We start from the raw sequence: 24,458 nt of genomic DNA, 5'->3' as shown, positions 1-24,458 counted from the left end.
TATTCTATTCTATTCTATTCTATTCTATTCTATTCTATTCTATTGTTGGGTTCTTTTTGCAGTACTGGCTGTACAGAGAGGACGTTTGTTATGCCAATTCATTCTTACATACATGGAACATCTTGTGTAAGTAAGGTTGCAAAATTCTGGGCTTTTAATAAATTCCCTGGTTTTCCAGAAATCCTGGTTGAAGGTTAACGGATTTCCTGCTTATTCCCTCCTGATTCCGGCAATCCTACAGCCGGTATTTTGGCAAAAGTTTTTGAACGTACCAAGAATTTTTGCAACCCTAGGTGTGAGAGTAATTAAAGGTCCTTTACACATTAACTTCCTTTGAAGAGAGTAAACAGTTTTTTGTATCAACATGTAAATGTTTGAATAGGATTAGTTAGCGAGCTTGGAAAAGTGACCTATTGGTTACCATCTCATCCAGGTTTACAGCAGATACACTTTTGACCTTGAGATCCACTCTAACTAATACCCCTTACATACCAAGATGTTTAGCCACAAACTTTACCATGCCGCCAACTTTTAGCTGCCTTTTCTATATATCTGAAAGATATTGCGGTAACAAAGCCTGTAGTCTACTTTTATTTCCAGCAACGAAGGTAGTCATGAATGCGATAGAATTCTGCCTATGGCTTAGAATGAGTAGAATCAGAGCTTAGCTTGAGCAGCAATGTTGGACATTCCCCCTTTGATCCTGACAAGACGGATGGTTTCAAAATAATAAGAGCAATATGTAGTTGCAAAACATACTTTGGCTTGCTTAAAATTACATTTTAAGCTTTGTTTCCAGATCAAAGTTCCCCAGTCAATGTTGTCTAGTTATTGTTGTTGTAAAGTCCTTTGGGTTATATTGTAACCATAGAATAATGTGTTTTTACATCTAGGTCTGGCTATAATGCTGAGTCACACTAAGTTCACTATAAAGTCCATACGTTTTTTGTTTCTTAATCAGTCACCAATTACTTTCTGTTTTTGTCTTTTTAGGACGGGGGGCGAACAGTTGTTGAGGGAAAATAATGCATACCATACAGATTTGAGGTACCATAAAGATACAAATAAATCCCTAATCATTGCATAATCCTCACTCTTCCTCATGAGTGTGGTAGCACTAATGATGGTGGATAAATAAGATAGTTTACTCGGGCTGTTTACCATAGAAAAAATGATCTGTGTAAGTGGGCATTCCCTCTAGCGTGTCAGCATGCTCTCCTCATGAGCTCACGGTTCCTCCAGAATATCTGGCATGTTCAAGTGAGGAAGGGAACAGCTTGCTCTGGGCAACTGTGTCCCCAGATTATCCATTATATTGACCAGATACTCAAGTGGCCGCTTGAACAATTATTCAAAAAGGAAAGGCGATGGGAGGAGGCAAGATCAGGTGGGTCATTCTAGCGTGTGTGAACAACAGGCACTACTCCTGTATGAAGTGTTTTTTCTTAAAGTTTATGGGACTTATATCAGTACACTCGTAACAACCTAAGCATTAAGAAAAGTATAATAAATCAAATAAGCGATCAGGAAAAATGTGGGTTAAGGTTGAGTGTCTTGCTTTTTCTTCTGTCTCTGTTAGGCCAAATTAAAAATACCATGTGCCACTAGAGGGAACAATCTCCTATCTTGAGTTCTCATCATGCCACAATCACCACTGTTGAATAGTACAGAAAGGAAGTTAGAAAAGGCAAAGGAAACTGCATGGCAATGAAACCAGCCTGTTCTCATAGACTAGACATAACATAGTAAATGTAAATCGAGGACACTCAAATTAATGACACATACATGACATTTCATATAGTATGTTTTCATTTCTGAATGTTCATCATACATCTTGTATGATATGTTACAAATTACAATAACATACAAATATGTTATACATTTCAGGTTAATAGGCAGTTGGTCGGGGTGGATGGTAGCGTGTTAACGTGAATGTCTAAGCAAACCCAAAGTTTGCGTGATAAAATGTCATCACAGACAACATTACAATTTTAGCTAATTAGCAATTTTGCAACTACTTAGCATGATAGCTAACCCTCTAACCCTAACCTTAACCCTTTGACCTAACTCCTAACTCTAACCTTAACCTTAACCCTGACCTTAACCCTAGCCCTAACCTTAACCCTAGCCCTAACCTTAATGCTTAACCCTAACTCCTAGCCTAGCTAACATTAGACACATAGCTACACATTTGCTGCATATCATAACTACAGTATTTCTCAGTGGGTGATCATGGTTTAAATATAGCCTTTTATACAACGGGTGGGTCTAATCCTGAATGCTGATAGGTTAAAAGCACATTCCAGCTGGTGTCTATTCCACAAGTTACATCCGGCTAAATCTATGATGTTAAAATGTATCTGTTCCATCTGACTGTGTTATCCACTGTCTCATCAGTGGCACAGCGGTCTAAGGCTCAGTGCTTGAGGTGTCACTACAGACACCCTGGTTCAAATCCAGGCTGTATCAGAACGGGCTGTGATTGGGAGTCCCATCGGGTGGTGCACAATTGGCCCAGTGTCGTCCAGCTTTGGCCGGTGTAGGCCGCCATTGTAAATAATAATTTGTTCTTAACTGACTTGCCTAGTTAAATAAAGGTACAATTAAAAAATCAGCCCATGCAGGGAAGTTAAGAACTTGCCAATGCCATGATTACTGTATATATGTGATAACCTTTGTATGCTTGCAATGCGCAATGACTGAAAAGTACTGGGTAAATGGAGATGTACTGCTTTAGTTCTCAGGCTGAGAATGGTCTGAACCTGCTGATTGTCACCCAGGCTCAAGGCCGAGATAGCAGAGTGAGAAACCACAGTCTAGACATGTTTTACTCATCTTAGATACTTTGTATCCAAAGTTAAGGTATGATTGACGGTAGGTTGTTCACCCCCCAACAGGAGAAAACAGTTCCTGAATAACTAGCTTGATAAGCCTATTGCAACTCAGCTATTCTGTTAATACACAAAGTCACATTTTGTGTGGGCCATATTCACATGGGGACTTTCCGGGTAAAGGCTTTGAAGGCTCACACAAAGAATTACATATTAGAACTAACTTGATAATTTAATAGGATATCTGTGGTCTCATGATTCAGGAGTTGAGGCCGTTGAGCTGGTGTGAGAGAGAACTGACTTTCAGAACTGTCCTAGACTGGACCTAGTCTGGACCTAGCTGGACCTAGCTGGACCTAGCTGGACCTAGACTGGACCTAGTCTGGACCTAGCTGGACCTAGTCTGGACCATGTCTGGACCTAGCTGGACCTAGTGTGGACCTAGCTGGACCTAGTCTGGACCTAGTCTGGACCTAGCTGGACCTAGTCTGGACCTAGCTGGACCTAGACGGGACCTAGTCTGGACCTAGCTGGACCTAGTGTGGACCGAGCTGGACCTAGTGTGGACCTAGCTGGACCTAGTGTGGACCTAGCTGGACCTATTCTGGACCTAGTCTGGACCTAGCTGGACCCAGTCTGGACCTAGACGGGACCTAGTCTGGACCTAGCTGGACCTAGTGTGGACCTAGTGTGGACCTAGCTGGACCTAGTCTGGACCTAGTCTGAACCTAGTCTGGTCCTAGCTGGACCTAGTCTGGACCTAGTCTGAACCTAGCTGTACCTAGTGTGGACAGAGCTGGACCTAGTGTGGACCTAGCTGTACCTAGTGTGGACCTAGTCTGGACCTATCATTACCGAGTGTGGACCTAACTGGACCTGGACCAGTGGAGTCTCTGTCTGCCAGTATTCACAGTTCACAGACTACAGGAGAACAACTGTGCAGGTAAATCCACTTATATTATTAACTATGGCTCTTACAAAGAGGTTCTGTGAGGAGAAGCTGTAATTAGCAATCTGGCGTCTAAGGGACTGGTGAGTGGGACCATCTGGACCAGTGGAATACAAAACAACAACACAATAGACTCAAAATAAACTAGCTACACTGTTATTAAAAAGGCCAGCTCTTTGAAACTACTTAGCATTTTAGCTAATCCTTACCTTAACCCTTTAACCTAACTCCTAATCCTAACAATAACCCTAAACTTAAATCTTTAACCTAACACTTAACCCTAAAGCTAACCCTTTAACATAATTCCTAACCTTAACCATAACCATAACCTTAACCTCTAACACTAAGCCCTAGCCTTGCTAAACATTATGTTTAACCACCTCGCCACCGAGCTACAAATTGTAGTTTGTTACATATCATACATTTTTCAAATTCATAACATATTGTAAGAAATTGCCGTTAGTGACATATTGCGCTAACTGAAATTCATATCATATGAATTGTAATTCGTAAGCCATCATACAAGATGTATGATGGACAGCCACAAATGAATACATACCATATGAAATGTAACATATCACACTAATTTGAGTGTCTCGGATTTAGATTTATTATGTTACATCTACCCCTGAGTCCAGTTTTATGCAACAGGTGTTTGTGAATGTTTACTATATCTATATACAGTGTCTTCAGAAAGTATTCATATCCCTTGACTTATTCCACATTTTGTTGTGTTACAGCATGAATTCAAAATTTATCAAATAAATTTTCCACCCTTCTACACACAATAGCCCATAATAACTGTGAAAATATATTTTTTGAAAAGTTTACTGAAAAATAAATACAGAAATGTATCATGTACATAAGTAGTTACCGCTGAGTCAATACATTTGAAAATCACATTTGGCAGCAATTACAGCTGAAAGTCTTTCTGGGTACGTCTCTAATAGCTTTGCACACTTGTCCTGGATTGTACAATATTCACACATTATTATTAAAAAAATTCTTCAAGCTCTGTCAAGTTGGTTGCTGATCATTGCTAGACAGCCATTTTCAAGCTGTGCCGTAGATTTTAAAGCTGATTAAGTCAAAACTGTACCTTGGCCACTCAGGAACATTCAATTTCATCTTGGTAAGCAACTCCAGTGTATATATTGGCCTTGTGTTTTAGGTTATTGTCCTGCTGAAAGGTGAATTTGTCTCCCAGTGTCTGTTGGAAAGCAGACTGAACCAGGATTTCCTCTCTTCCTCTTGCCAGTGCTTGACGCTATTCTGTTTCTTTTGATCATAAAAAACGTAGTCCTTGCCGATGACAAACACCCATAACATGACGCAGCCACCACCATGCTTGGATATGAAGAGTGGTACTCAGTGACGTGTTGCGTTGGATTTGTCCCAAATATAACACTTTGTATTTAGGACATAAAGTGCCTACGGAAATATTCAGACCCCTTGACTTTTTCCACATTTTGTTACGCTACAGCCTTATTCTAAAATTGATTTAAAAAATAAATAAATCAGCAACACAGAATACCCCATAATGACAAAGCAAAAACAGGTTATTAGAAATTTTTGCAAATGTATTAAAGATAAAAAAATATATGAATACATTATTTACGTAAGTATTCTGACCCTTTGCTATGAGACTCAAAATTGAGTTCAGGTGCATCCTGTTTCCAATGATCACCCTTGAAATGTTTCTGCAACTTAAGTTCCTTCGGCATACACATCATGGACAAACTGAAATGGTCCACCCACACAGACAGTGTGGTCAAGAAAGCGCAATAGCGCCTCTTCAACCTCAGGAGGCTGAAGAAATGTGGCTTGTCACCTAAAACCCTCACAACAGACACACAATTGAGAGCATCCTGTCGAGCTGTGTCACCCCCTGGTACGGCAATTGCACTGCCCTCAACCGCAAGGCTCTCCAGAGGGTGGTGCGGTCTGCATAATGCATCACCGGGGGGCAAACTACCTGCCCTCCAGGACACACCTACAGTACCCGATGTCACAGGAAGGCCAAAAAGATCATCAAGCACAACAACCACCTGAGCCACTGCCTGTTCACCCCGCTACCATCCAGAAGATGGGGTCAGTACAAGTGCATCAAAGCTGGGACCGAGAGACTGAAAAACTGCTTCTATCTCAAGGTCATCAGACTGTTAAATAAATGTATAAATCTTCTCCAGGATCGGTGGGTCCCCTGCGGGATGGTTGAGCTAATCTAGGTTAATGAGATTAGCATGAGGTTGTAAGTAACAAGAACCTTTCCTGGGACATAGGCATATCTGATATTGGCAGAAAGCTTAAATTCTTGTTAATCTAACTGCACTGTCCAATTTACAGTAGCTATTATAGTGAAATTATACCATGCTATTGTTTGAGGAGAGTACACTGTTTTGAACATGAAAAGTTATTAATAAACAGATTAGGCACATTTGGGCAGTCTCGATTCAAAGTTCTGAATAGAAATGCAATGGTTCTTTGGATCAGTCTAAAACTTTGCACATACACCGCTGCCACCTAGTGGCCAAAATCCAAATTACACCTGGGCTGGAATAGTACAGTATAGCCTTTCTCTTGCATTTCAAAGATGGTACAATTATTTTTATTTATTACTTTACCAGATCTAATGTGTTATATTCTCCTACACTCCTTTCACCTTTCCACAAACTTCAATGTGTTTCTTTTCAAATGGTATCAATAAAATACATAGCCTTGCTACAGGGCCTGAGCTATAGGCAGTTAGATTTGGGAATGCCATTTTAGGCAAGAATTTTAGGCAAGGGTCCGATCCTTAATTAATTTGAATGCCAACATAGACTAAAATCATTAGCCACTTTAATAAATGGATCACTAGTTACTTTTATAAAATGCCACTTTAATAATGTTTACATAAAGTTGATCTCGGAAGTTTTCAAGTTTACAATTCCTGACATTTAAAAAGTAAAACGTCCCTGTCTTAGGTCAGTTAGGATCACCAGTTTATTTTAAGAATGTGAAATATCAGAATAATAGTAGAGAGAATGATTTATTTCAGTGTTTATTTCTTTCATCACATTCCCAGTGGGTCAGAAGTTTATATACACACAATTGGTATTTGGTAGCATTGCCTTTAAATTGTTTACATTGGGGCAAACATTTCAGGTAGCCTTCCACAAGCTTCCCACAATAAGTTGGTTGAATTTTGGCCCATTCCTCCTGACAGAGCTCTTGTAACTGAGTCAGGTCTGTAGGCTTCCTAGGTCTGAGGTCAGGGTTTTGTGATGGCCACTGCAATATCTTGACTTTGTTGTGCTTAGGCCATTTTGCCACAACTTTGGAAGTATACTTGTGGTCATTGTCCATTTGGAGGACCCATTTGCGACCAAGCTTTAACTTCCTGACTGATGTCTTGAGATGTTGCTTCAATATATCCATATAATTGTCCTTCCCCATGACGCCATCTATTTTGTGAAGTGCACCAGTCCCTCCTGCAGCAAAGCACCACCACAACATGATGATGCCACCCCATGCTTCACGGTTGGGATGGTGTTCATCGGCTGGCAAGCCTCCTCCTTTTCCTCCAAACATAACAATGGTCACTATGGCCAAGCAGTCCCATTTTTCTTTCATCACACCAGAGGACATTTCTCCAAAAAGTACGATCTTTGTCCCCATGTGCAGTTGCAAACCGTAGTCTGGCGTTTTTATGGCGGTTTTGAGGTAATGGCTTCTTCCTTGATGAGCAGCCTTTCAGGTTATGTTGATATAGGACTTGTTTTTACTGTGGATATAAATACTTTTTTTTACCTGTTTCCTCCAGCATCTTCACATGGTCGTTTGCTGTTGTTCTGGGATTTATTTTCACTTTTTGCACCAAAGTACGTTCATCTCTAGGAGACAGAACGCGTCTCCTTCCTGAGCGGTATGATGGCTGCGTGATCCCATGGTGTTTATACTTGCATACTATTGTTTGTACAGATGAACGTGGTACCTCCAGGCGTTTGAAAATTCAAGGATGAACCAGACTTGTGGAGGTCTACAATTTTTATTTGGATTTTCCCATGATGTCAAGCAAAGAGGCACTGAGTTTGAAGGTAGGCCTTGAAATACATCCGCAGGTACACCTCCAATTGACTCAAATTATGTCAATTAGCCTATCAGAAGCTTCTAAAGCCATGACATCATTTTCTGAAATTTTCCAAGCTGTTTAAAGGCTCAGTCAATTTAGTGTATGTAATCTTCTGACCCACTGGAATTGTGATACAGTGAATTATAAGTGAAATAATCTGTCTGTAAACAATTGCTGGAAAAATTACTTGTGTCATGCACAATGTATGTGTCCTAACCGACTTGCCAAAACTATAGTTTGGTTAAAAATACATTTTTGGATGAATAACGAGTTTTAATGACTCCAACCGAAGTATATGTAAACTTCCGACTTCAACTGTACATCCACACACACATAACACATGCATACTGACTACACACACACACACTTTCACATGCGCTGCTACTACTGTCTATGATCTATTCTGTTGCCTAGTGACTTTATCCCTTTTTAAAATTGTTTTTATTTCATGTTTATTTAACCCCTACGTGTGTGTACATAGCTACCTCAATTACCTTGAACCCTGCACACTGTCTCGGTACTCCTTGTATACTGTATAGCCACGCTATTTTTACTCGTTATTGTTATTCACTGTGTATTTATTCCTTGTGTCACTGTTTCTATTATTACACTGAATAGCTGAAGGAAGAATGTGTTGGTCCCATGTTTCATACTCAACCTAATATTAGGTAGGTGTACCACTGTTTGGTGTACTCAGTGTATTATTCATGTCCAGATAGAATTGGGTGAATTTGCTGGACTAAAACTTTATTGTGAACAAAAATATAAACGCAACATGTAAAGTGTTTGTCAGGACCCAGTTACGAACCCGGGTCTTCAGAGTGAGAAACAGTCACTTAACCAACTGAGCCACGAATAGTCTGCAGAACCCAGAAGATGAGGCAGACGCAGCAGTACTTGAGACGGTGTATTTAATTAAGTAAAAAGTGAAGTTCTTCAGGAAAACATGTAACTCCACAACCTCAAAAGGAATCCTACAAGAACAAAGGTAATCCTCCAAGACAAAAAAGGTAAATCCACAAGGTGGAAGGTAAAGCACAAAAAGCCTCAAAAGATACTCAAAAAACAAACAAACAAGAACAAAAAAAACAGAATTCCACAAGAGAGTCCACCGGGATCAACAAGAGTTCTCAGAGTACTAGGGCTGGGTGCTAACATACAAACACAGAGCAAAGAACAGAGGAAAACAAAGGGTTTAAATACAATCAGGGGAAACGAGGCACAGGTGCAAATAATAATGGGGATCAAGGGAAACAAAAGGTCAAAAGGCACAATGGGGGCATCTAGTGACCAAAAACCGGAACAACCCTGGCCAAATCCTGACAGTGTTGGTCCCATGTTTCATAAGTTGAAATAAAAGATCACAGACATTTGCCATAAGCACAAAAACGTATTTCTCAAAAAATTGAAAAATTACTTGTGTCATGCTCAAAGTAGATGTCCTAACCGACTTGCCAAAACTATAGTTTGTTAACAAAACATTTGTGAAGTGGTTGAAAAACTAGTTTTAATGACTCCATCCTAAGTGTATGTAAACTTCCGACGTCAACTGTATCTTACGTAACTCATCTCATATGTGTATACTGTGTTTTATACCATCTACTGCATCTTGCCTATGCTGCTCGGCCATTGCTCATCTATGTATTTTTATGTACATATTCTTATTCCATCCCTTTACATTTGTGTGTATTAGGTAGTTGTTGTGCAATTATTAGATTGCTTGTTAGACATTACTGCACTGTTGGAACTAGAAACACAAGCATTTCGCTACACTCGCATTAACATCTGCGAACCATGTGTATGTGAACAATACAATTTGATTTGATTTAGCATGACACCTCCACCCCTGAAAGGACTGGAATGCCACTACAGGCCTCCTACATTGCCTGGAAATTGCCATAGGTTCAATGGGGTTTGCGATCATACACCTTCCACCCCATATGTAACATGGTTATATTGGTGATTCCCCTTGTCACTTTATTGTTAAGCCAATGGGTTTTTGGTTTTATTTTTGTCTTGCCTTCACCTACTCAACATGGCAGCTTATTGGCTGGTTTGCGAAGCTTTCTTACGAGGGAGGATGTTTCAGTTAAAATCATCACAGTGACCTACCTCCACCTGCTTTTTTCAATTTTTACTAACAACATGCCACTGACTTGACTGAAATGATTGCAACACTCATCAAAGAGCTGCAGTTAGTTTCAGATGGATGTACACAGAGAGCTAATATTAATAATATGCATGTCAATCTCTCCTGGCTGAAAGTGGAGGAGAGATTGATTTCATCACTATTTTGAAATCTGTGAATGTATTGTAATGTTTTACATTTGTATAAACTGCCTTAATTTTGCTGGACCCCAGGAAGAGTAGCTCTTGCGTTGGCAGCAGCTAATGGGGATCCATTTCTGGAAGCTTGCTTCAGAGCTCGGGTATTTTATGTATACCAGGAAGCTAGTTTCTTATGGCAAATGTTTTTTGTTTTTAGGGGTGCGACTGCATCTAGGATATTGCGCTAGGTAAAATTGAGTTCCTCAGTTAGGTGGTTAACTGATATTTGTACTCTGAGACTTTTGATTTAACCAAGGATCATCAAAAGCCGTGCTATAAATTCTCGGATAACCCAAAGATTCCTAGATGCCCTTCCAGACTCCCTCTACCTACCCCAAAATCAGTTAACCACCTAACTGAGGAACTCAATTTAAACTTGCGCAATACCCTAGATGCAGTCGCACCCTGAACAACAAATAACATTTGTCATAAGAAACTCGCTCCCTGGTATACAGAAAATACCTGAGCTCTGAAGCAAGCTTCCAGAAAATTGTAACAGAAATGGCGCCACACCAAACTGGAAGTCTTCCAACTAGCTTGGAAAGACAGTACCGTGCAGTATCGAAGAGTCCTCACTGCTGCTCGATCATCCTATTTTTCCAACTTAATTGAGGAAAATAAGAACAATCCAAAATGTATTTTTGATACTGTCACAAAGCTAACTAAAACGCAGCATTCCCCAAGAGAGGATGGCTTTCACTTCAGCAGTGATACATTCATGAACTTCTTTGAAGGAAAGATCATGATCATTAGAAAGCAAATTACGGATTCCTCTTTAAATCTGCCGATTCCTCCAAAGCTCAGTTGTCCTGAGTCTGCACAACTCTGCCAGGACCTAGGATCAAGGGAGACACTCAAGTGTTTTAGTACTATATCTCTTGACACAATGTTGAAAATAATCATGGCCTCTAAACCTTCAAGCTGCATACTGGACCCTATTCCAACTAAACTGCTGAAAGAGATGCTTCCTGTGCTTGGCCATCCTATGCTGAACATAATAAACGACTCTCTATGTGCCGGATGTGTACCAAACTCACTAAAAGTGGCAGTAATAAAGCCTCTCGTGTAAAAGCCAAACCATGGCCCAGAAAATATAAAAAACTAGCGGCCTATATCGAATCTTCCATTCCTCTCAATTTTGGGGGAAAAAGCTGCTGCACAGTATCTCACTGCCTTCCTGAAGACAAACAATGTATATGAAATGCTTCAGTCTGGTTTTAGACCCCATCATAGCACTGAGACTGCACTTGTGAAGGTGGTAAATTACCTTTTAATGGCGTCAGACCGAGGCTCTGCATCTGTCCTCATGCTCCTAGACCTTAGTGCTGCTTTTGATACCATTGATCACCACATTCTTTTGGAGAGATTGGAAACCCAAATTGGTCTACACGGACAAGTTCTGGCCTGGTTTAGATATTTTCTGTCGATGTTTTGTCCTCTGACAAATCAACTGTAAATTTCGGTGTTCCTCAAGGTTCCGTTTTAGGACCACTATTGTTTTCACTATATATCTTACCTCTTGGTGATGTCATTCGGAAACATAATGTTAACTTTCACTGCTATGCGGATGACAAACAGCTGTACATTTCGATGAAACATGGTGAAGTCCCAAAATTGCCCTCCCTGGAAGCCTGTGTTTCAGACTTAACAAAGTGGATGGCTGCAAATTTTAAACTTCTAAACTTGGACAAAACAGAGATGATTGTTCTAGGACCCAAGAAACAAAGAGATCTTCTGTTGAATCTGACAATTGATATTGATAGTTGTACAGTTGTCTAAAATAAAACTGTGAAGGACCTCGGCATTACTCTGAACCCTGATCTCTCTTTTGACGAACATATCAAGACTGTTTCAAGGACAGCTTTTTTCCATCTATGTAACATTGCATGAGTCAGAAACTTTCTGTCCAAAAATGATGCAGAAAAATGTATCCATGCTTTTGTCACTTCTAGGTTGTTAGTGCTAAACACGACTGATAGAATCTTGACTAGAACCAAAAAATGTGATCATATTACTCCAGTGCTAGCCTCTCTACATTTGTTTCCTGTTAAGGCAAGGGCTGATTTCAAGGTTTTACTGCTAACCTACAAAGCATTACATGGGCGTGCACCTACCTATCTTTCTGATTTGGTCCTGCCGTACATACCTACACGTACTCTACGGTCACAAGATGCAGGCCTCCTAACTACCCCTAGAATTTCTAAGCAAACAGCTGGAGGCAGGGCTTTCTCCTATAGAGCTCCATTTTTATGGAATGGTCTGCCTACCCATGTGAGAGACGCAGACTCGGTCTCAACCTTTAAGTCTTCATTGAAGACTCATCTCTTCAGTAGGTCCTATGATTAAGTGTAGTGTGGCCCAGGAGTGTGTGAACGGAAAGGCACTGGAGCAACGAACCATGCTTGCTGTCTCTGCCTGGCCGGTTCCCCTCTCTCCACTGGGATTCTCTGCCTCTAACCCTATTACAGGGGCTGAATCACTGGCTTACTGATGCTCTTCCATGCCGTCCCTAGGAGGGTTGCGTCACTTGAGTGGGTTGAGTCACTGACGTGATCTTCCTGTCTGGGTTGGCACCCCCCCTTGGATTGTGCCATGGTAGAGATCTTTGTGGGCTATACTCGGCCTGTGGTTGAAGAAATCCCTCTAGTGGTGTGGGGCTGTGCTTTGGCAAAGTGGGTGGGGTTATATCCTACCTGTTTGTTCCTGTCCGGGGGTATCGTTGGATGGGGCCACAATGTCTCCCGACCCCTCCTTTCTCAGCCTCCAGTATTTATGCTTCAGTAGTTTGTGTCGGGGGGCTAGGGTCAGTCTGTTATATCTGGAATATTTCTCCTGTCTAATCCGGTGTCCTGTGTGAATTTAAGTATGCTCTTTTTAATTTTCTCTTTCTTTCTCTTTCTCTCTTTCTTTCTCTCTCTCGGAGGACCTGAGCCTTAGGACCATGTCTCAGGACTACCTGACCTGATGACTCCTTGCTGTCCCCAGTCCACCTGGCCGTGCTACTGCTCCAGTTTCAACTGTTCTGCCTGCGGCTATGGAACCCTGACCTTTTCACCGGATGTGCTACCTGTCCCAGACCTGCTGTTTTCAACTCTCTAGAGACAGCAGGAGTGGCAGAGATACTCTGAATGATCGGCTATGAAATGCCAACTGACATTTACTCCTGAGGTGCTGAGCTGTTGCACCCTCGACAACCACTGTGATTATTATTATTTGACCCTGCTGGTCATCTATGAACATTTGAACATCTTGGCCACCCCTCATAGCCTGGTTACGCTCTATGTTTCTTCCTAGGTTCAGCCCTTTCTAGGGAGTTTTTCCTAGCCACCGTGCTTCTACACCTGCATTGCTTGCTGTTTGGGGTTTTAGGCTGGGTTTCTGTACAGTACTTTGAAATATCAGCTGATGTAAGAAGGGCTTTATAAATACATTTGATATGATCCATAATAAATACAAATACCACCATCTCTACCTCCTCCATCTCTACCCCCACCTCCACCTCTATCTCTACCTTCACCTCCACCTCTATCTCCACCTCCTCCTCCACCTTCATCTCTACCTCCACCCCAACCTCCACGTCTATCTCTATCTCCACCTCCACCTCTATGTCCACCTCCACCTCTATCTGTGATGAAAGAAATAAAATCTGAAATAAATCATTCTCTCTACTATGATTCTGATGTTTCACATTCTGAAAATAAAGTGGTGATCCTAACTGACCTAAGACAAATGGGAGGTATATTTATATTGAAGAATTAAATGTCAGGAATTGTCATAAATGGGTCCTCCCAAAAAATGACTGAGTTTAAATGTAAAGTCAAGGTTTGGCTAAAAGCCCTGTGTATGTAAACTTCCTACTTCAACTGAATCCACCTCACTCTCAGAGAAATTAAATAGTACTGCTAGGTTTTGCGCTGTCGAATAGGGGGGTAGGTAGTTGTGCCCCAGTTTGGTATACTCAGTGTAGTATCCATGTCCAGATAGATTTGGTTGAATTTGCTGGACTAAAAATATAATAACTAAAAACTAAAAGTGATAATGCGTGGCTCCATGTCGCAAGGATTTGTACACAATTCCTGAATGCTGAAAATGTCTGATCTTTGTTTTAAAGGATCTGTGGCTAAAAGATGCGTATCTGTATTCCCAGTGATGTGAAAAACATAGATTAACTGTGAACTCAGTAAAATCTTTGAAATTGTTGAGTGTTGCGTTTATATTTTTGTTCAGGGTAACTTTGAGGTTTGTTGTGGTGCTTTGTCTCAGTGTTGGTCTCAATGTACCTCAGGTATCGCTCTTTATAAACTGGGTGGTTTGCCTCTTTAATGCTGATTGGCTGAAAGCCATAGCATATCAGACCAGATACCAAGGGTATGACAAAGCATTTATTTTTACTGCTCTAATTACATTGGCAACCAGTTCATAATAGCAAAAAGGCTGCTCGGGGGTTTGTGATGTATGGCCATTTACCATGGCTACGGTCTGTATCAAGGCACTCCGCATTGCGTCGTGTATTAGAACAGCCCTTAGCCAAGGTATATTGGCCATATACCACACACACTCAGGCATTTTTGCTTAAATGCAGTCTTGATCAAACATGGATGCAACTCAGAGATTTGTTGAAAAAAAAGAAGATACATTTTAACACACGCACTTGACTTGACAGAACACACCAACCTAATTGAGCAACCCTTCCCTTGAGACAATGGGTGGCTGAGGCGGGCTTCTTCCCTCCCGCCTAGCAACACAGTCTATTCACTTCTACAGCTCTGTTATGGATGCATCCATCGGCCCTGGAGGCCTCTTCTCATGCCAGCATGTTTAAGGAATTGAGCACAGGGTGTGCTACCAACTTAGCAAGCTCCTGTAGATGAAAGAGAAAAATAAGTTAGGTTAGGGAGCATGAATAAGTTATCTTCCTAAGGCTGTGAATAGTTTTTTATTGTATTTTAACTGCAACTCTAAGCTCCCGCTTATCTTTCATTCATTAATCAGGATGCTCTGGATAAATGCTCTCATTGCAATTATCCAGATGGGATCTCATTTTTTTCCATGCTGTGTCCAACTCACCGGACTGCAGGACAGGCTCGAACTGGCCAGCCATGCAGATCTCCTCTTGTTTCCCACGGACAATGCGCTGGATGGCTGGGGGTAGGCCACGTGGGTTACGGGAAAAGATCAGGGAGTAACCATCCTCGCAGCTTCCATCCTCCTTCAGTGTACGGCAGGCGTAGGTGATGGCATAGTTGTCATAGTCGGTGTCAATCACCCAGTAGTTGTCACCTCCACTGGACAGGTAGCTGGCCAGCCCCTGGTAGTTCATAAACATCTTGCCGGGGGTGGTGGGGTTAGGCACACTGTACTGGGCAGCCATGTCAGCACACACAACCCAGAACCTGTCATCACAACAACACACACTCATCAGCACACAATCCAGAACAAACTCAAACTCATATTAGCTCTCGCAAAACAGAACCGGAGGTCAAATACAAACGCAACATTATTGCGATCCATAACACACACTGTAAACTGTTGTCTATATTTCCTGTCCACAAAATCTTGTTGTCTAACAGAAAAATTGTTTAGATTAATGTTCGGATATCAAACCACATTCTTCTGTACAATTAGACAATTAGTTTAGACTCTATGCTTTATATGCTAGTTTTTCCAAGTTGATATAGACCTACTCACCCGAAGAGAGTGACACGTCCCTTGGAGGAGGCTGTCATAGTGCCGTCATCATCGATGGTGTACTCAGCGGAGATGTTGTCCTGGAGGAATAGTCCCTCGGGGTCCTTCTTCTGAAGGGCATACCACTTCCCTGCATACTGCCACAGAGAGAAACAGAACAAAACCAGAAAGGTGAGAAATGCTCACACATACCGTAGACAGTGATGGAGATGAGGGTGGAAATCCAGAGCACTAAATGTATATATGGAGATGTAAGACTTCATCAGTAGATCATTGTAATACTCTCATATTCATTTACGTTAAACATTCTCGTACAGCCATGTTTATCCAATCATGTTTAGAACTGACATCATTCACTGACATCATTGCTTGTTTTTGTCTGTCTAGGGATGTGACCCATAATGTATGTACTGTAGCAAAGCTCACCCTCTTCGGTTCAAAGTCCTCCTTGACTGTGAAGCTGTCGACCACGCAGGAAGCAGACCAGGTGTGTTCCACGCAGGCCATCAGGACCATGAGGAGAGTCAGCTTTGAGGATCCCATGCTGCACAGCAGAGAGAGAGAGAGAGAGTAAGAGAGAGAGAGAGAGAGAGAGAGAGAGAGAGAGAGAGAGAGAGAGAGAGAGAGAGAGAGAGAGAGAGAGAGAGAGAGAGAGAGAGAGAGAGAGAGAGAGAGAGAGAGAGAGAGAGAGAGAGACACACACAGAGAGAGAGAGACACACACACAGAGAGAGAGAGAGAGACAGAGAGAGAGAGAGAGAGAGAGAGAGAGAGAGAGAGAGAGAGAGAGAGAGAGAGAGAGAGAGAGAGAGAGAGAGAGAGAGAGAGAAGAGAGAGAGAGAGAGAGAGAGAGAGAGAGAGAGAGAGAGAGAGAGAGAGAGAGAGAGAGAGAGAGAGAGAGAGAGAGAGAGAGAGAGAGAGAAAGAAAGAGAAAGAGAGAGAGAGAGAGAGAGACAATGGGGATGAACTGACCACACTAGACAAAATAGACACTAGATCAGGAGAGAGAGCTTCAAATGAAGTTAGTAAACACACTAGTAGTTGTAGTAAAATGACATAAACATTTTTCTTTAGGAACGATGGTCATTCTGTTATATGTTCATAGGGTCCTGAGGTAAAAATGAGCTGTCCAATCACATATTTTGCATGCACATATATACAAAAGCACAACTCATTCTTAGCTAACTAGTATCTTCCAAAATAAATTTGTACTGTATTCAAGAACAATATTTACGTTTTCAGTAAGATAATCAAGTTATATTATATCCATGGCTCCTCTTTACCAAGTGTCTGGACCTTACCCTTCTTTGTAAAGATGACCAGCAAGTAGAACTCAGTGATCTCTGTTTTGTGGTTGTCCGTTAGGTTGTGGAGTCTCTTGTGTTTGTGGTCCTTTATATACACGAACACAGACAAGCTTAATTATTATTTTCACTTCTTGTAAGTAAATAAGGTGATTAAATCTCGGGTTAATCCGGGTTGGTGAAATTCCGACTATAATCTGGCTTCACCTCTGAACCCGCCCATGCCTCCCGTAAAAACAATTAGGGCTTTATGTAACTGTGAAGAAACACACACACAAACACACACATACTTACAATGGGAAAATCTATTCTACAAACACAGAGGACCAGCAAGATTAGAGAAAACAGAGCCAGCAGTAATGAGCATTAGTTGTTGTGTTTCAGAACATAAATCATTACTATGCTGATGGAATACTAGTGTCGTTCCACAAAATAAGTGTATTTTGCATCATCCTTGATATTTTAAGTAGACATTTTGCACCAAATAGAATTTTAAAAGCTGTTATATTAATTTAAGTTTTCTTTAATATAGACCAAACAGAGAATACAATAAATCAGTGCCAAAATTCAGCGTATTGACATGTTCATTTCTGAGACTTACAGAAAGATTTTAACCCACCTAACCCAGGTTTAAGATTTCACTCTGATTGTAAGAACTAGTTGTTTTGTTGCTTTGACAAAGTTATTTCTGAAGATTATTATTATTTATTTCATGTGATTAGTGATTCATTTTGAAGTAAAAAACAACATGTCCTTCATTTTAAAGTCAACCCCGCACTCTAGAAAAAAAGGAGCTATCGGCTGTCCCCATAGGAGAACCATTTGAAGAACCCTTGTTGGTTCAAGGTAGAACACTTTTGGTTCCAAGTAGAATTGTTTTGGGTTCCATGTAGAATCCTATCCACAGAGGGTTCTACACAGAACCCAAAATGGTTCTACATGGAACCAAAAGGGTTTTATCTCGAACCAAAAAGGGTTCCCCCATGGGGAATGCCAAAGTGTGTGATAGGTGAACTTAAATCTCATTTTTACATTTTAGTCAATTAGTAGACACTCTTATCCACAGCAACTTGCAGTAATGAGCTCATACATTTTTGTTCTGGTCCCCAGTGAAAATCAAACCCAGAACCCTGGCATTGCAAGTGCCATGCTCTATCAACTGAGCCACGCGGATTACTTTTATTATTATTCAAAAGAATCATTGAACATCTAGTAATCAAATCATAGTTTAAAGCATGTGAGCTGGTTCTATGCCTTTTGGCAATTTTCTGGTGTTTTGTGGTGAAAAACTGACCGGGTTGAGCATAACAAGTCAAGCCTGTTACTCATAAAAAGACAGGCAAAAAAAGAAGGAAAAAAAAGCATTTTATTTTGTGAGGCTTCCATTCCTGCTGTCACAATGGGATTTATGGCTAATTGAAAATGAAATTGTCAACCCTGTAACTTTATTTGGCACGTAACAGGCACTTACATGTATTTTATTTAACTTCTTGAGATGTGCTTTTTATGTGACAGAATGTATATATAAAAAATATTTTTTTAAATCACCCACTGCCAGCAGCACTGCTCAGTTGTAGACCTTGACACTAGTTTGGAGATCCTGAAGTATGATAAAACAGCCAGCTGGCTAAAAGTCTCAATATTGTAGTCTCATCCATCAGCTGAATCTCTCTGTCAAGCTATTGCTATCTGGTAGCAATTAGCCTGGGGACAAGGTGTGCTGTGTGAGCTAGTGTTTTTATAGATAGGCTTTGTTTGACTCTGATCCATGTATATGTGATGTACATTATGTTTGTAATGTAACACTTGTGTTCTATGGAGACTCAGTGTATGAACTCAGCTGGAAACAACATGATACAATAAACACTAACGCTTCTGTTGTGTCACATACACATGAACGCACTCACACACGCACACAAAAACTCTCTCTCACACACACACACACACACACACACACACACACACACACACACACACACACACACACACACACACACACACACACACACACACACACACACACACACACACACACACACACACACACACACACACACACACACACACACACACACACACACACACACACACACACGCACGTCTGGTTTTCTTAATATAAGGAATGTGAAATTATTCATACTTTTACTTTTGATACTTAAATACATTTAAAACCAAATACTTTTAGACTTTTACTGGGTGACTTTCACTTTTACTCGAGTCATTTTCTATGAAGGTATCTTTACTTTTTCTCAAGTATTACAATTAGGTACTTTTCCCACCACTGTCCACCTGTTACCAGTATAAGAGTGTAATCCCAGTACCTGGAGCCTCCTGCCAGGAGCTGTCTGGAGTTCTCTGGGGACATTTTGGTCTGAGGAGTGGACACAGAGGATGATGGCAAAGGGCATGAATGATTGGCTAACGGGCTCTGCAGAGGGGTGGCACCACCACTCTTCATTCAATCTTCATTAATTTAACAAAAGGCACTTCCAGTAGTTAGAGCATTGTGTACTGTAATCTTTCTCAACACTACTTTGAGGCATTACACCCAGTGTTATTGTCTATTTCTGGGATAGCTCTTTGGGCATTAGTATTTCTTTAGTTGTTATGTAGTTCTTTCGTTGTTCTGTAGTTCTTTAGTTGTTATGCAGTTCTTTAGTAGTTATGCAGTTCTTTCGTTGTTCTGTAGTTCTTTAGTAGTTATGCAGTTCTTTAGTAGTTATGCAGTTCTTTCGTTGTTCTGTAGTTCTTTAGTAGTTATGCAGTTCTTTCGTTGTTCTGTAGTTCTTTAGTAGTTATGCAGTTCTTTTGTTGTTCTGTAGTTCTTTAGTAGTTATGCAGTTCTTTCGTTGTTCTGTAGTTCTTTAGTAGTTATACAGTTCTTTTGTTGTTCTGTAGTTCTTTAGTAGTTATGCAGTTCTTTCGTTGTTCTGTAGTTCTTTAGTAGTTATGCAGTTCTTTCGTTGTTCTGTAGTTCTTTAGTAGTTATGCAGTTCTTTCGTTGTTCTGTAGTTCTTTAGTAGTTATGCAGTTCTTTCGTTGTTCTGTAGTTCTTTAGTAGTTATGCAGTTCTTTCGTTGTTCTGTAGTTCTTTAGTAGTTATGCAGTTCTTTTGTTGTTCTGTAGTTCTTTAGTAGTTATGCAGTTCTTTCGTTGTTCTGTAGTTCTTTAGTAGTTATGCAGTTCTTTCGTTGTTCTGTAGTTCTTTAGTAGTTATGCAGTTCTTTCGTTGTTCTGTAGTTCTTTAGTAGTTATGCAGTTCTTTCGTTGTTCTGTAGTTCTTTAGTAGTTATGCAGTTCTTTCGTTGTTCTGTAGTTCTTTAGTAGTTATGCAGTTATTTCGTTGTTCTGTAGTTCTTTAGTAGTTATGCAGTTCTTTCGTTGTTCTGTAGTTCTTTAGTAGTTATGCAGTTCTTTCGTTGTTCTGTAGTTCTTTAGTAGTTATGCAGTTCTTTTGTTGTTCTGTAGTTCTTTAGTAGTTATGCAGTTATTTCGTTGTTCTGTAGTTCTTTAGTAGTTATGCAGTTCTTTCGTTGTTCTGTAGTTCTTTAGTAGTTATGCAGTTCTTTAGTTGTTCTGTAGTTATTTAGTTGTTCTTTAGTTGGTCTGTAGTTTGGTAGTTCTTTAGATGTTATACAGTTGTTTAGTTGTTCTGTAGTTCTTTAGTTGGTCTGTAGTTTGGTAGTTCTTTAGATGTTATAAAGTTGTTTAGTTGTTCTGTAGTTCTTTAGTTGGTCTGTAGTTTGGTAGTTCTTTAGATGTTATACAGTTGTTTAGTTGTTCTGTAGTTCTTTAGTTGGTCTGTAGTTTGGTAGTTCTTTAGATGTTATACAGTTGTTTAGTTGTTCTGTAGTTCTTTAGTTGGTCTGTAGTTTGGTAGTTCTTTAGATGTTATACAGTTGTTCTGTAGTTCTTTAGTTGGTCTGTAGTTTGGTTGTTCTTTAGATGTTATTCCGTTTGTTTAGTTGTTCTGTAGTTCTTTAGTTGGTCTGTAGTTTGGTAGTTCTTTAGATGTTATACAGTTGTTTAGTTGTTCTGTAGTTCTTTAGTTGGTCTGTAGTTTGGTAGTTCTTTAGATGTTATACAGTTGTTTAGTTGTTCTGTAGTTCTTTAGTTGGTCTGTAGTTTGGTAGTTCTTTAGATGTTATACAGTTGTTTAGTTGTTCTGTAGTTCTTTAGTTGGTCTGTAGTTTGGTAGTTCTTTAGATGTTATACAGTTGTTTAGTTGTTCTGTAGTTCTTTAGTTGTTCTGTAGTTCTTTAGATGTTCTGTAGTTTGGTAGTTCTTTAGTTGGTCTGTAGTTTGGTAGTTCTTTAGATGTTATACAGTTATTTAGTTGTTCTGTAGTTCTTTAGTAGTTATGCAGTTCTTTTGTTGTTCTGTAGTTCTTTAGTAGTTATGCAGTTCTTTCGTTGTTCTGTAGTTCTTTAGTAGTTATACAGTTCTTTTGTTGTTCTGTAGTTCTTTAGTAGTTATGCAGTTCTTTCGTTGTTCTGTAGTTCTTTAGTAGTTATGCAGTTCTTTCGTTGTTCTGTAGTTCTTTAGTAGTTATGCAGTTCTTTCGTTGTTCTGTAGTTCTTTAGTAGTTATGCAGTTCTTTCGTTGTTCTGTAGTTCTTTAGTAGTTATGCAGTTCTTTCGTTGTTCTGTAGTTCTTTAGTAGTTATGCAGTTCTTTTGTTGTTCTGTAGTTCTTTAGTAGTTATGCAGTTCTTTCGTTGTTCTGTAGTTCTTTAGTAGTTATGCAGTTCTTTCGTTGTTCTGTAGTTCTTTAGTAGTTATGCAGTTCTTTCGTTGTTCTGTAGTTCTTTAGTAGTTATGCAGTTCTTTCGTTGTTCTGTAGTTCTTTAGTAGTTATGCAGTTCTTTCGTTGTTCTGTAGTTCTTTAGTAGTTATGCAGTTCTTTCGTTGTTCTGTAGTTCTTTAGTAGTTATGCAGTTCTTTCGTTGTTCTGTAGTTCTTTAGTAGTTATGCAGTTCTTTTGTTGTTCTGTAGTTCTTTAGTAGTTATGCAGTTATTTCGTTGTTCTGTAGTTCTTTAGTAGTTATGCAGTTCTTTCGTTGTTCTGTAGTTCTTTAGTAGTTATGCAGTTCTTTAGTTGTTCTGTAGTTATTTAGTTGTTCTTTAGTTGGTCTGTAGTTTGGTAGTTCTTTAGATGTTATACAGTTGTTTAGTTGTTCTGTAGTTCTTTAGTTGGTCTGTAGTTTGGTAGTTCTTTAGATGTTATAAAGTTGTTTAGTTGTTCTGTAGTTCTTTAGTTGGTCTGTAGTTTGGTAGTTCTTTAGATGTTATACAGTTGTTTAGTTGTTCTGTAGTTCTTTAGTTGGTCTGTAGTTTGGTAGTTCTTTAGATGTTATACAGTTGTTTAGTTGTTCTGTAGTTCTTTAGTTGGTCTGTAGTTTGGTAGTTCTTTAGATGTTATACAGTTGTTTAGTTGTTCTGTAGTTCTTTAGTTGGTCTGTAGTTTGGTAGTTCTTTAGATGTTATACAGTTGTTCTGTAGTTCTTTAGTTGGTCTGTAGTTTGGTTGTTCTTTAGATGTTATTCCGTTTGTTTAGTTGTTCTGTAGTTCTTTAGTTGGTCTGTAGTTTGGTAGTTCTTTAGATGTTATACAGTTGTTTAGTTGTTCTGTAGTTCTTTAGTTGGTCTGTAGTTTGGTAGTTCTTTAGATGTTATACAGTTGTTTAGTTGTTCTGTAGTTCTTTAGTTGGTCTGTAGTTTGGTAGTTCTTTAGATGTTATACAGTTGTTTAGTTGTTCTGTAGTTCTTTAGTTGGTCTGTAGTTTGGTAGTTCTTTAGATGTTATACAGTTGTTTAGTTGTTCTGTAGTTCTTTAGTTGTTCTGTAGTTCTTTAGATGTTCTGTAGTTTGGTAGTTCTTTAGTTGGTCTGTAGTTTGGTAGTTCTTTAGATGTTATACAGTTATTTAGTTGTTCTTTAGTTGGTCTGTAGTTCTTTGAAAGGCCACGTACTGTGCTTGCAAACTCCAAGCTGATGCCTGTACAATACTTATGCTTGTAACACCACACTTGATCTTAGACCTCAGGGAAGATTGTTGGCACATGGATGTCTATTGACAATATCATATGATGTTGTACTGCATTCGACAACGCACAGCTTTTTCTGTACAGGCGTTCAATGTTGGTATTTTGGTTACCAGGTTACTGTAATAATTTAGATGAGTGGAAAGTAAGTCTAGGCGTGTTGTTGCTTTTTATTCATTCAACCTTTGGGATAGTGGCTGAGCGGGAGCATACATTTGCTGACTATATCTGGCATATCAAATTAATTGAACTGACATTGAAGAATTATAGTGCCAATAGATAACAGAAGGAGTATGACAAACAAGCAACAGTTCTAATATGTACTGGTTAAACAAAACTCTTGAATACATTTATTTTGATGGCTTGAATCTTAATGGCATGGTCAGCCTCAGTAGCAATGATTAACAGTACAAGCACAATTAGCTTGGTCCTTAGTATGAGCCGGCTGCCATCTTGTGTTGTAACACTGTATCTCTAGGTTCAAATGTGGCCCATGCACCAGGGACCACAAAGGGGCAACAGTTCATTGGTGACGAACAGGTAATGTAGAGGCCTGCAATGGTTGGATTAATATTACATCTAGTATCCTTGGATGTGTACATGTGTTAAATCCCTCATCTCCATCTGTAGAGAGTATCTCAGATGAATATAATGCCTTGGGATCAACAGTTCCTCTGCTGTCAGGTCTGTCAGTTCCCCTTGCTGCATGCATACAGTATGTAATGACTGACCCCATTAGTTTCAGAGGTTTATACTGTAATTGTGATTAAAGAACTGTTGAATCAATATTATATTTATTATAAAATAATAGTAGTTATATCCAACATAATACTGAGTAACAAAGATTACAGACCTCATAAACGAGGACAGACACGCGCAGGTTCATATGAACGAAACATATGACTATGACACACCTCCCTCGCCAGCCTCGTCTCACTCACAGGTAGCAGATCTGATAGTATGAATCTATTCATGTGGAGATTATCCAGCTGACCTTTTGTATAAGATGGTTAAGGAACCTTAATATAGCCGGGGTGGAAAGATTATTGCCATTTTATCATCAGGCTTGTCTTATTATCTCATAGACCCCCATACATCTCAATGATAGGACTGGACTGGGATGGCCTCCTTCATAGTGATCACCTGATCAGTTTTACATGAGCAGATCCTGGTTCACCTTCAACACTATTAAGAGAAAAGCTTGC

General features: G+C 39.8%; 1 protein-coding gene across 1 annotated transcript; it reads right to left on the bottom strand.

The window, feature by feature from the left end:
* Nucleotides 1-14,591: 14,591 nt before the first annotated feature.
* On the bottom strand, nucleotides 14,592-17,359 carry rbp4l (retinol binding protein 4, like). Its single transcript, XM_046306806.1, has 5 exons — nucleotides 17,211-17,359; nucleotides 16,337-16,454; nucleotides 15,911-16,047; nucleotides 15,290-15,615; nucleotides 14,592-15,083 (listed from the first exon to the last, which is right to left on the bottom strand). The coding sequence occupies exons 2-5, from the start codon at nucleotides 16,451-16,453 to the stop codon at nucleotides 15,073-15,075; spliced, it is 591 nt and encodes a 196-aa protein (XP_046162762.1). The 5' UTR covers nucleotide 16,454; nucleotides 17,211-17,359; the 3' UTR covers nucleotides 14,592-15,072.
* Between the last annotated feature and the right edge of the window lie 7,099 nt (nucleotides 17,360-24,458).

This window comes from Oncorhynchus gorbuscha, linkage group LG16, assembly GCF_021184085.1.
Source record: "Oncorhynchus gorbuscha isolate QuinsamMale2020 ecotype Even-year linkage group LG16, OgorEven_v1.0, whole genome shotgun sequence".
NCBI classification, from domain to species: domain Eukaryota; kingdom Metazoa; phylum Chordata; class Actinopteri; order Salmoniformes; family Salmonidae; genus Oncorhynchus; species Oncorhynchus gorbuscha.
The sequence above is the reverse complement of the archived record's forward strand: the minus strand, read 5'-3'. Positions and strand labels throughout refer to the sequence as shown.

What these genes read in the sequence shown, in the direction of transcription:
- rbp4l (XM_046306806.1), bottom strand. Translation starts at nt 16,453, where the DNA reads ATGGGATCCTCAAAGCTGACTCTCCTCATGGTCCTGATGGCCTGCGTG. An exon ending in AGGACTTTGAACCGAAGAGG is followed by an intron (nt 16,048 to 16,336) that starts GTGAGCTTTGCT and finishes TCTCTGTGGCAG; the next exon opens with TATGCAGGGAAGTGGTATGC. An exon ending in GGACGTGTCACTCTCTTCGG is followed by an intron (nt 15,616 to 15,910) that starts GTGAGTAGGTCT and finishes TTGTGATGACAG; the next exon opens with GTTCTGGGTTGTGTGTGCTG.